The 12,289-nt window shown below is 42.4% G+C and overlaps 1 protein-coding gene across 2 annotated transcripts in view; it reads left to right on the top strand.

The window, feature by feature from the left end:
- Window positions 1–614: 614 nt before the first annotated feature.
- LOC308320067 (importin-13-like) overlaps window positions 615–12,289 on the top strand; it is a 43,543-nt gene continuing 31,868 nt past the window's right edge. Inside the window, exons 1-2 of one of the 2 annotated variants that reach the window (XM_080770377.1) lie at window positions 615–684; window positions 1,139–1,237. In XM_080770377.1, the coding sequence (XP_080626503.1) occupies window positions 1,169–1,237 (69 nt within the window). In that variant the 5' untranslated portion in view covers window positions 615–684; window positions 1,139–1,168. Of the gene's footprint in view, window positions 726–1,138; window positions 1,238–12,289 lie in introns of both variants that reach the window. The other variant, XM_080770378.1, reaches the window with a different exon arrangement.

A 12,289-nucleotide genomic window follows, 5' to 3' on the forward strand; every position in this document is an offset into this window, starting at 1 on the left:
GACCTCGTCTGGGGAAAGAGGAGAGAAGGAGGACATGCATGGTATGACATTTGCCTATTTTTGCTTTTGGTACTTATAATTATTGACTTGAAAAGTTTAATAACACTTTAATAACCCCCAGATATTCTATTGAAAGTGTCATCTTTATCTTTACTAGCAAAATGATGTAATCTGCGGGGGGGGATTACAGGAAAATTACCCAGCAAGGCTTTAAGTATGGATGCCAATAATACGTAGTATTTTCTGAATAAAATAAGTACAAAATAAATGCAATTACTTCTGTCTTCTTCTTCCATCAACGGCTATGAGGCTTGTGATTGGAGGAGAGCCTTGTAGGTCCCAGTCCCAGAGCCATAGAGTAACTTGAGTAAGACAGAGTTACGACAATTCTGTTCATTTCATGGGGCCAGGCTCTAAGGCTCTTCTACATAGACTTCTATTGAATTAACCGGAATGAACCGGAAGTTTACGAAATGCATTGGAGTCTATGGGCTCGTTCAAGTACATGAACCACGTGCCGTGCTGTTGTCTGCCCCCTTAATGTCGTAACTCTGTCTTTCGCTATGGCTCTGGGTCCTGGTGGTGGTGACGGCGTGTCACAGAGAGAGCAGCAGAGGCTGGATTCTGAGAGCGGCAGGGAGCTCGAGCTGACAGCATCCTCACTACCGTCGCAGAAGAACTGAGGTGACTAATTATTATTGGACGTTTATAGAGAACCAAAACATGTAGGCAAAAAAACAAACAAAAAAAACAAACATATTAAACATTTTAAGAAAAACTAACACGTTCTGACACCCATGTTAAAACAGATAGCGAGGTTAAATCACTGGGATGTACTTGGAGGCTAGAATAACGTTATTAAACACCGTCTGCTAGCTAGCTGACACTAGCATGTTTAGTGCTAGCCGTTGCCACAGAATGTGAGTTATAGCTAAGCTAGGTTGTTAGCTTGCCGGGGGGTTAGCTCGCTCTGCTACTATGATCATCAGACGATGAAGACAAAACTACAACACTGCCAAGCTCACACGTTATATATGCTTAATAACACTGTATATTAGTAGAGGGTGCATACTGGAAGCAGTTGAACGTCATCGAGCGAGGTGTTGAATGCGTTGTTTCATTTGTGATGGTTTGACAGCTCCGTGTCAGTCAGCGCTATAGCGGAGACATGGAGACACCGGGACGGATAGCATCATCACAGGACGCCCTGGACTTCACCGTGGAAAACGTAGAGAAGGTTAGTCCTTTTTCACCAGTCATAGTCGGCTATTAAAAGTTAACTTCATAACAGTATAAAGTAGGCTACTGTCAGGGCTTTGTGGTATAAAGCCAACAAGAAAATGAACTTTTCCATTTAATATATGCAAAAGCAACATCATCATGCTATGTTTTATCTAAACGTCAATGACGTCATACTTGGGCAGGGCTCTCTCTTGTGAACGTTGTGCAAATGGTTATTCAAGTTGTCTTCCCCCATAGTAGCATGTTTCTACCTATTTGTTGCCTTCAAATCATTACTGGCCATTGGATATCAAGGATGGTTGATATGATTAAATGAGAAAGGGGGGGGGGGATACCAAAACAAACTACAAAGTCTATAGTCTACTGACATAATATTTAGATGCTGTAGTAGGTCATATAGCCCACATGTTGTGGACGTGCTCCATCTTTCTCACTGAGAACGCTTTCTTGGGTGGTTCGACTGTGTGACTGTGCACTGTGCACGCATGATGTGCTGGTTGTCTGTCTGCGTCTGCCAGGTCGCTGTGTGATGAATCTTCCTGTGGCTTGGTGGCCCGTGGTTTGGGACAGAGGAGAGAGAAGACAATAGGGGGATGGGTAGACTAGACAGACTGTGTGTGTATGTGAGAGAGATTGTGTTTGAGGGGTGGCTAGGTGTTTCTGCAGAAGAGCAGAGCTGAAATGTGATGAGATTGATGGAGGGGGAGAGAGAGAGAGAGAGAGAGAGAGAGGAGAGGGGTGATGTCTGTGACAGTGGAGGAGGAGGAGGAGGAGGAGGGGGGGGGTGGTGGTGTTGATGCGACATTCATGATTAGAAGCTGAGCTGGAAAGGGGAGGAAGCACATTCTTGCACAGGGAAAATGGCATGCCTGGCTGGTAGGTTCTAGTGTGAGAGAGGTCAACTCATTCAGTTTTGGATCTAATTTCTTCAGTACAGTGTGATATTTGTGTCTATCCAGGATTCCAGACTCATCGTCAGTCTACAAGCAAACAGTTCTGTCTCATTTCGCGTGCACTAGCCTGAGAAAGAAAACATCAGACCGTACACTGTTTGAGAAAATCAATAACTCGTTTCTAAATGGGGGCCTCTCCTCTTGGTCAGTTTTTGAGAAAAAAATGACAGCCAACCAGTAGCGCTGAGCATTGCATCTTCCTCAAATAAAGTGATTTTCTTTGTTTTTGGGGTGATAAAGGAGATTATCTACACTGTAATCTGAGTAGCCCATCAGGATGGCCGGGGGACTCATATTTTAGAGCTTAGTACACTGTAGTGATGGTACCTTTCAACACCATGGATGGTGGTTAGCATAATTAGTGGAAAACTAATTATGAGTTGTTATGAACTAATTAACTTAAGTTTGACCAGATGAAGAGCCTTGGCTCGAAACGCTGTCAATAAAGTAATATTTGGAGCAGATGAGTGTGTGGGTTCTTTCTTCTTTTTCTGATAGCATAATTAGTGGGACACAATGTAGATCAAGGTGGAATTGGTGTTTCGGATCTATCTGGGATCTGCTTTGGATCAGCTATTCTATGTTTATAACGGTATCACATATTCGTCCCGAAACATTTTGGTACAGGGCATTTGGTATGGTGCAGATGTGTACCGATCCGAAGGCAAAGGAGACTTGATGTTAGATTAACGATGATACCACTAACCACTTTCAGATTTAGCTACTAGCATTTAAACGAGATGATGATAAGAGCGCCCCTCACTTCCCATGGGTGTGATTTTTTTAATTTTCTTATCGTATTGTTTTACCCAGCGTATACAACAGCTTCCCTCCTGAAATTTTAGTAAGGGTAGCAAGCTTGTGCTTCATTAGTTTTCGCAAATCTGAAAAATCTACTGAAGCAGACGATAAATTACCCTGGAAGCTGGGTGTGTGAACTGGTTACATTAGCATCAGCACCATACCACTGGCTTTAGAAGAAGAAGTCTGGGAGTCTGCCACTAATATTATTATCTTCACTACCTGACAACCTCAGCAGCTGCTAACTGGAAGCACGCCACAAACACACACACACACACACACACACACACACACACACACACAATCAGACATCTCTGGAAGCATCAATCTGGAAATCAATAGTGCTTCCTGTAAGTGGATCAGCAGCAGCAGTTGAATTAAAACTTGAGACCAGCAGTGAGCTTATTATTTTAAATAAAACTTATGATAACATGCTTTCAGACCATGTCTACACAAATCTCTATAGCATGGAGATGTTTGAGGGATGTTTGAGTATATGTGCTCTATATTGATGCTCATTGATGGGAGATGATGGTTCCTGGTTGTGTGTGTGTGCGTGCGTGCATGCGTGCGTGCACGCGTAGTTTTGATACAAAGTCTTTTGTTCAGTGTTTGGGTCTGTGGAAGACAGTAGCACATTGTCTTTATCTTTGCGTGTATAAAGAATGCATGCATACATATACTGCCTTATATTTCCACTACACTACACAATCATTTGCCTGGTCCAGAATCAGAAATGCCTCTACCAAGCAACAGGACATTTGGGGAAATTCAGAACAGTACGTTGTTAATTCTTTGTAGTATCATACACTCAGGAGACGCATGGATAGAGAAGAGTCGATGCACAAAGTCGCCTAGGTTCACCGAATTGCTCAAGGGCGCAATGTATTGTACGGTCACTGTTGCTTGCATTGAATCGGTGTCTTCAGGCAAAGCAATGGTCCGTATTAAAGCAAGCATCCAGCCATATCAGGACACTAAGCACAGCAGTACCTTCTCTAAGGCCATTCTGAACTAGAGGTGGACTAACAGCTCACTGACTCCTCTATTCTTTTATAGATATACATCTCTCTTTTCTTAACCCATTAAGACCTTCAAATGTCTTCTAAATCTTCTACATTTTTTGACAAGTTTTCTGACAAGTGAAAACCTTATGTTGCTATATCAGTGGTAATCAAACTTTCTCATGTCAAGGAGTGGACCCCCCAAAATGTATTTGGCCACAGGGGCAGGCCTATATCCAAAATATTTTGTCCCTGCATGGACCCCCCAGAAGCAAAGATTTGAGTAAGGTGATATAGAAAGATAACTCATGGCAGTTATAATGTAAGGGTCATACAATAGAGCAGAACAGAGAAATAGAAGTGGACTCTAAAATATGATCCATGCCGTATCGAGTGGAGCTGTGAAGGAGGAGATGCTCTTTCATTCGGAGAATGATTAATCGACTGCGTGTCTGCGTTGCAATCCCACTTATTGACAGATTTTAACATGATGCTGGAGGTGGAGTGCCAGAGTCTTATAGGTTATACGATACACAGCCAGGATAATTTGAGCATGTTCTCCAGCTTCCTGCCTATTGATTCAGTATTATTTATTTTAGTCAAAGAGGTACAGCAAGATGTATTATGTACATTGATTCGGTGGCTTTATCTTTTATCAGTCTATGTGCTGGAATGTCAAATTAGGCTGTATCCCCGCCACAGACATGTGTTTTTGCTGTTCACTGCGCTTTCCTTGTTCTGTTCAACTTTCAGCTTCCAGTGCCCTTAACCCAGTACAGGTATTCAACCTCTTTTCAGCGCCCAGCGATTTGGGCGCTGGCCTGCTTTCTGAGTTGAAGGAATGTGCACATTGGCTCGAAGTGTGCAGCACGTCAATGTGACTTTTAGTACTATCACCCAATTAGGTTCATATGTGTCAAAATGACAGCGGCTAAACGGTGCAACAGCGTTGCAACCAACAAAGCACACTGAAGAAAAATGGAACGGCCAATTTTGTATCATGGATTTATATCATGAAAGGGCAGCGTGCTGTGAAGTAATCATTATTTAGCTATGTTAGTGTTTTATGTTAAAACACTGCTTTGTGGTCATCATAGCAACAGCCAAAAGCACGGCTCCTCCCAAGGCTCCTCCCAAGCACCTGTGCGCAGCAGGCAGGCATTTCACAAGCCCTCACCTCCAGCTCTCCTGCCAGAACAACAAGTCTGGCAGCCAGAGACACAGCCAAACCCAAAGCTGTGGCTTGTTAGGAAAGGGCGGTTAAGATACTTTGAGTTTTGTGTGGGTGTCTCAGACTTGTATCTACCATCCATGAGTTGCTGGGTAAGGTTATTATCAACATTGGCAACATGGTGTTCTGTTTATTTCCCTCTGCCACTGTCTGCATGAACAATCAACCATCTGTACATGCAAACTTGTGCATTTCACACAACACGCACGCAAGCGAGTCACGACGCACGCATGCACTTGCACGGTTTTTCTTTGTTCCACCCATTAAGCTTCCCTTCTGATGTTCTTTCTTTTTTATTGTAAAGGAGATAAGATGTTGGTTTTTCTTAGCAACATGTACTCCCCCCCCCCCCCCCCCCCCCACACACACACACACATACACACAGATCAGGTAGGTAGTGTCACAGGATTCATTGAAATCCTCATACATTATCGCTAGGCTGAAAGAAGAGATCCCACTTTTCCCACTTTTTATAGAACTTATCCTCTTGTAGTCAAAGTATGAATGTTAGTTTTTCCATATCGTACAGTTCCTCAGTAATCTCCATCCAATGTTCTTTCGTTGGTGGGTCCTGTTGGTACCAGCGTGGTGTGATCACTTTCTTACTTGTTACTAAGAGGATTTTGATTAAATATTTATCATGTATTAGAAACTCTTCAGGGATATTTCCCAGCAATAAAAAGGAACAAGTCTGAGGTATCTTAAAACACAGAATGGTCTCCAAGGTGGAGTGGGTATCCTGCCAGTATTTCTGAATTTTAGTCCAGAATACATAGTGTGGCCTCCTTGTGTCTCCAGCATGGCTGTTCTGTTTTCAATTGTCTTGACTTAATTTTAGGTGTTATAAAAAATCTCATTAGGTTCTTTCAACAGAATTCTCTCCACATTCTTGAGTTGGTAGACATAATTTGTGTTTTGCATATTTACCCATTCCTCTGTAGTGATGGTAATCTCCAACTATTTCCCCAATTAGTTTTAATGTACTCGGTGGAGTTAGTCCTAGCTGAAACCAAGGCATTGTATACACTAGACACTGCTCTTTTGGACTCATGCTTATATGCCTGTATAAAAACCTGTATGAATAAAGAGAAATGTAATGTTTGTGTTGAGGACTAAAACAAACATTAGCACCCGTTGCTTAAACAAACATTATGTTGTAATTGAGAGCGCCCCTCACTTCACAGTCACACGGGTGTGATTTTTGGAGTAGAGAAGTATCTGATTCATTAAGAGTAAACATCAAACAGACTGTCGTCTAAAGGTTGTTTTACTGAAGAGATGCAGTACCTGTCTTATGTGCATGTTTCTGTATGAGTATCCGGCGACAGTATTGCAACTAAAGGAGACTGCCTCGCCCGAGGAGTTGTTTATTTGAATCGCACATCGCACAAAATAAACACTACCGGTGTGTATGGACATTAATGATGTAATGACATGTCTCTTGTATTCTATTGCTTTTCCCTAATTTCACACAACCCCAAAACATTGCCATCACGTTCCCCAGCAGTGCCATTGCTACCTATACGCGCAATACGCACAGCGCGTAGGACAACACGCCGAGGTGGCAACAAAACGTGCCAAGCCGACCCTCATAATAACAGTAAAACAACAAAAGTAGCCATCTGAATGAGGAAACACAACGCTCTCGTCGGGGGGGGGGGGGGGGTACAAATATATTTAGGGCAACCAAATGGTCAGCGACGTCCCTGTTCCCCAGACAGACGGAAAGGTAGCAGCATAGATTTGTACTCCACCGAGCGGCGAGCTGCCCTTACTAGTTAATGTACTGTAACTGGGCACAGTGGGCAGGGCCACAGTATAGATCAGGGGTGTCAAACTGGCGATCCGCGGGCCGCATGCGGCCCGCGACGTCGTCTTCTGCGGCCCGCCTGCCTCAAGCAAAAAAATAATATATATATACCAAAATATACTAATAAGTAATGCTGCATGATATATCGAACATGTACCTTCATCAGAGTGGAGAATATAAGTATAAATGAAGTTGAGCAAAGCCACTCTTCTCTGCCTGTCTAGACTAGTGAACTGAACATGTTCGCTTTATATCAAGTACTTCATACCCTTATGAAACTACTTCTCCCCAAATCCAAATGGATTTCATTTTCCATCCTGAATGGCAGTAACTAGCATACAATGAGAACTGAGAAGATCTCCACAAAGGTTTACTCATCAAAACTGATTATAAAACTGTAACCATCAAAGCATGCACTCAACATATAATGGTTATGTGACCATGGCATGTGCATAATATAAAATCTTATAAGTTGTATCTGATATTGATTAATATGGGGGGTGGGTTCAATTAATCGATTATTAATCGGCAGAGCTGTCGACTATTCGATTTGGCTGATGGTCACTTTGTGGCATCCCTACAAGTTACAACAAGTGAGTAAGTGACTATCTCTCTCCTCAACTGGTTGTGGCCCCCATCAAGTGACCTTTTGACCAATGCGGCCCTCGCCCCAAGTTGAGTTCGACACCCCTGGTATAGATGAAATGTGAACTGTGTTCTCTCCTGATACTGGAATGACTTTGTGCTGTAGTGGACAGATGGCTCAGGGAAAATATCACGCCTAGCGTGCGCCCACTGCAGAGACTAAGTCACCTGCTGTTTTTAGTGCAGAGTCCAGAGATGCCCATGTATGTACAGTGTGCAGATGGTAAGAGTTCCTGTGCAGCCTTTCTTGTTCTCGTTGAATTTCATTCCTCTTTAAAGCCCATCTGCATCTGGTAGTTTTTTCAGATATTAAATGTGTTCCTGGCCAACCTGTAACCAGGCATCCCCAGTTTGGGCACGTCATTATAGGCAAAAACTTACAAAAACAATTACTATTTTTCCCTAAAAAATATTGTGGAATGGGGGACGACGACTAAAAGTAACATTTGCTGGAAAACTTCTACCTGAATCAAATTCAAAACAAATCAAATGCTTGAATCAGTTTAGAGTGACGACAATCTCAATTTGTTTCCTGCGATATCTTCTGCTGAATAATAGTAATATTCATCACAATCACAAAATATACCAAAAACAAATCAGGCATGCTCATTACGATTAAAATATTTAAACACAACACTGATTTGTGCTAGTTTTGATGTTAGTTTACTGGCAAATACTTACTATATACTTATTTACTTATTTGATCCACAGAATGTATTTACAAGCTATTGTGACTTTTGGATTTGTTTTGTAATGTTTGGAATGTCACAAGTTAGTCCTCCATCTTTATTGCACTGTTGAGTAAACTACTGCCATGAAACAGCCTTTTCACAGCGTCTGGAGTACCACCGGTATTTCCCTTGGGAATCTGTGCAAAACAGCACATATGCACACACACACACACACACACACACACACACACACACACACACACACACACACACACACACACACACACACACACACAGTGCGTTAGTTGGGACAGATGGTGTCTCTGCCTTGCGGAGAGATGCTTTTTCACCAGCAGCTCTCCTCCCCTTTAAAAGAGGAGTTTAAAGGAGGGAAATGATTGTTGACAGGACCTTCCCAGAGCAACTTTTCCTCGGGTCAGGTCAGGTTGTGTGTCCATCTATAGACATGAGGGATGCTACAGTTCACTGCATGCATGTCAAAACCACTCATTCACTTTTTGCTAAACTGTTTCCACAAGTCACTAGCTAACAACTGATCATTAATGGCCTATTGCAGACAGTTTGTCCAGGAATCAGATTATCTAAATTAAAATACTTGCATATTTGCATTATTAAGTGCTTAGTGTTCATAATTAAAACACAATCAGCGCCGGGATTCTTTTAAAATAGAAGCTTGGGGTGCCAGGAAGATATGGCCGCTTTTACTCTGTAAATTGAGCTACACTATAAATCTGACATGGAGGAGGAGAGAATCACGTGTTGTGCTTTCAGAGATGCTCTTCTAAATCCCTCTGTTGTAGCGAGTGGTTATTTGAAATCCTTTCTTCCCCATTCTGATGCTGGGCTTTAACTGCAGCAGATCGTCTTTCTTGGCCATGTGAGAGTTTCTGCCATGAATTTGACTCAGTAGGAAATATACAATTACGTACAGTTGGGACAGGTGTACCTAATAAAGTGGTGTGCATGTGTGTGCCTATATGGCCTGTTGAAAGCTGAAGAGAGTGCCAGTGGTTCTTTGCAGATCCTGAGATGAAAGTGACAAGTGCCCAGACAGATCTTTCTGTCATTTGTTTTGATATAAGCCTGTGTGTCTTTTGTCCCTGAGATGTGAAATGGATTGTGAAATGGATTGGCCTGACATTACAACGTTGCTCCATTCAACTGGCATATAACCTTGCATCTCCAAAACCGTTCCATTTTGCGTGTTGTGAGCTTTTACATCTGCTATTTTCACTACTTTTTTGTGACACTCTTGCCGTGTGAGGAAGTAGGCTAGGGCATTAATTTACAAACAAAACAACTCTTTTTGATCTGACTTCATCAAACCCTGTACACTCAAGACACGCTCCATATATGGCCAGTACAGAATTCATTCCATATCTTGATCTGATTCCCATGCCAAAGCAACAGCATTCGCCCAGCTGTCTGCCATCTGCCGTCACCCAGGCGGATGCGTGCACGCGACCTCACCCTTAGGGCGTCTTACTGGTAAACACACAAGTGGTTCATTTCTAGAGATTGGTGTCTGTCAGTCAATTAATCATTGTGTTTAGCTCTGTCCCACCCTGACAATGTGGAGCTACCATGTATAAATGTCTACTCTAAACGGCATTAGCAGGAGATTTTGATGTTAGTGGAGCAGGGACGCATCTGTTAAGATCTAATTGAGAGACACACACATACATGCACACACACACACACACACCTGCTGCTGTTTTCGAGCGTGGCTCTCAATACGCACTACACCGTCACAGACAGACACAGAGTCGGGCTGCACGTCAACAATGGTTTGTCTCATTAACACAAAGCCAGCCGTGTTCACACGTACAAGTGCGAGAGGAGACATAATTGTGCTGTAGGATTGTAGACAGGCAGAGATGGAGGCCACCTGAGACTCCCTGCCTCCAGTGAGTGTATTGACTTTGTATTGATGTTCCTTCCTACAAACAGCAGTTATATCAATTTCTCTGTATGCCATGGCCCATGTGTAGTTTTGCTCAAAGCATTCTTCTCTGCCCCTGGTTAGTCAGCTGAAAACCTAAGGCCTACATGGAGGAGGATAGTACTAGGCGGTGAGAAGAGGGATAAGAAAAGGTAGGTGGGTGAGTGGGGGGTGGGGGTGGTGTGGAAGAATTTGAGCTAGCGGGCTGCAGTGGTGAAGACAAGGATCAGAGGCTGGATGAGTGAACAGATTCTCTGTTTGTCATAGTTGGTGCTTGACAGGCAGCATAGAGTTGGTTCGTCTGAGGGCAAGAGAGATACAGGAGGAAAAATGTGTTATTTGGCAGAGTGGTGTCCACATCTCTGTGCTGGCAGGATTAGAGGGAGCTAATGAATTAATGTTCCCTGTCTGTCTCCTTTCCCTGTCTGTCCTACACTTGCCTTTTTGTCTGCAGAATGACATTGTGTTATCGACTTTAAACCTGGAGTCTCTATTTTGGGCATGTCTAAATATAGCTACGCTGAACATTTCTAAAAGTGTTCTAATATAGTTAAAATGGCAGATCTACAAGATCGTAGCTAGTAGATCAGCTGTACCCGCAAACACAGCCAGGGTCCATTATCCATTTTTTAAGGAGAGTGCATGTTCCCTTGCTTCGACCAGACTTGATGTAAGGTCACTTGCCAGAATTTTCCCCCATTACGTTGTGTTACCAATCTCAAGCTAGTTTTAACCTCTCGGAGTTGACTTTCATACCATACTGAAATGAATGCAATCCAATACGCTAGGAATTGTTAAAGGTAACTGTTAAGGAACCGTTAAGAGAGAATCGTTAAGGAACCGGAATCACTAAAAGGAAGTGGATATAGGCTAGGCTCCTGATTGAATCTTTCAAACCAATCAGCTTTTGCTATATTTCATGAAGCCTTTTTTTCCTTCGCTGTCGGCTTTGAACCAAACCGGAACTGTTAAATGAATGAGCAATTTGTCACATGGCTAGATAGATCCCTGGACATGACGCTAGTATGTTGGGCCTTATCCCCGATCCAACCCTTGATGCTGTTTTTGCTGAGTGCCACGCAGGAAGGCATTGGTTACCAATTATTTTAATGGGCTTTGTTATGATTCAGACGGGGATTGAACCTCGACCTCCCAAATCACAGGGCAGACACTCTTTAACGACAAGGCCACTGAGCTGAGCTGTCAGTAATATGTGCATATAGTAGATCTATTTGTACAGATAATCAACAGTAATGTGTCTCAATTATGTGAAGACAATTACTTGGTACCAATTTCAAAATTAACCCATTTTGGGGCGAGAACCTCTTTTGGTGTTTTAAGCAAATAAGCGTTATGTTAAACTTTAGCTATTGAAAAATAGCAGATCTACAAGCTTGTAGGTCTGGTATTTATTTATTTTTTATACATTTTTTGAACAAAAAAAACAGAAAACAATAGCAACACACATACAGTACAAACATGAAAAAATTTAAAATAAAATAAAGTCGACATTGCGTATAAAAGTGTGCATGTTACATCACATATTCCTAGGTATTTACTGTTGATCCTCATTCCCCCATACCCTTATTCTTTCTGTTCAGTCTTAAATGTTGTCCATTTGGAGCATTTGTTATTCCTGCAGTCTCAGACGGTGTGTCAGTTTCTCCATGAGATGAGGTCTGCTATTTTAGAAAAATCTTGAAAATGTGGAGCAAATCTTTGAATATCTATTCTTTCACAGTGAACTTTTTTAACTCAAATCTTTGCCTCTGGGAGGTACCTGGAACTACATATTTTCAGATGGGGGTTGGCGGCCAATTACATATAATCTTGGGGGTCCTTGACATGAAAGTGTTTGCGAACCACTGATCTAGAAACAGGGTATTTCAGAAGACTAGATTTGTAGAATCGTTCCCAGGTCAAAATGGGTTAAAGAGCACCAGAAAACATTTAGGAGCACCCACCAAAA

The sequence above is a fragment of the Protomyctophum bolini genome, assembly GCF_963924005.1.
Source record: "Protomyctophum bolini genome assembly, chromosome: 8".
In the NCBI taxonomy this organism is placed as follows: domain Eukaryota; kingdom Metazoa; phylum Chordata; class Actinopteri; order Myctophiformes; family Myctophidae; genus Protomyctophum; species Protomyctophum bolini.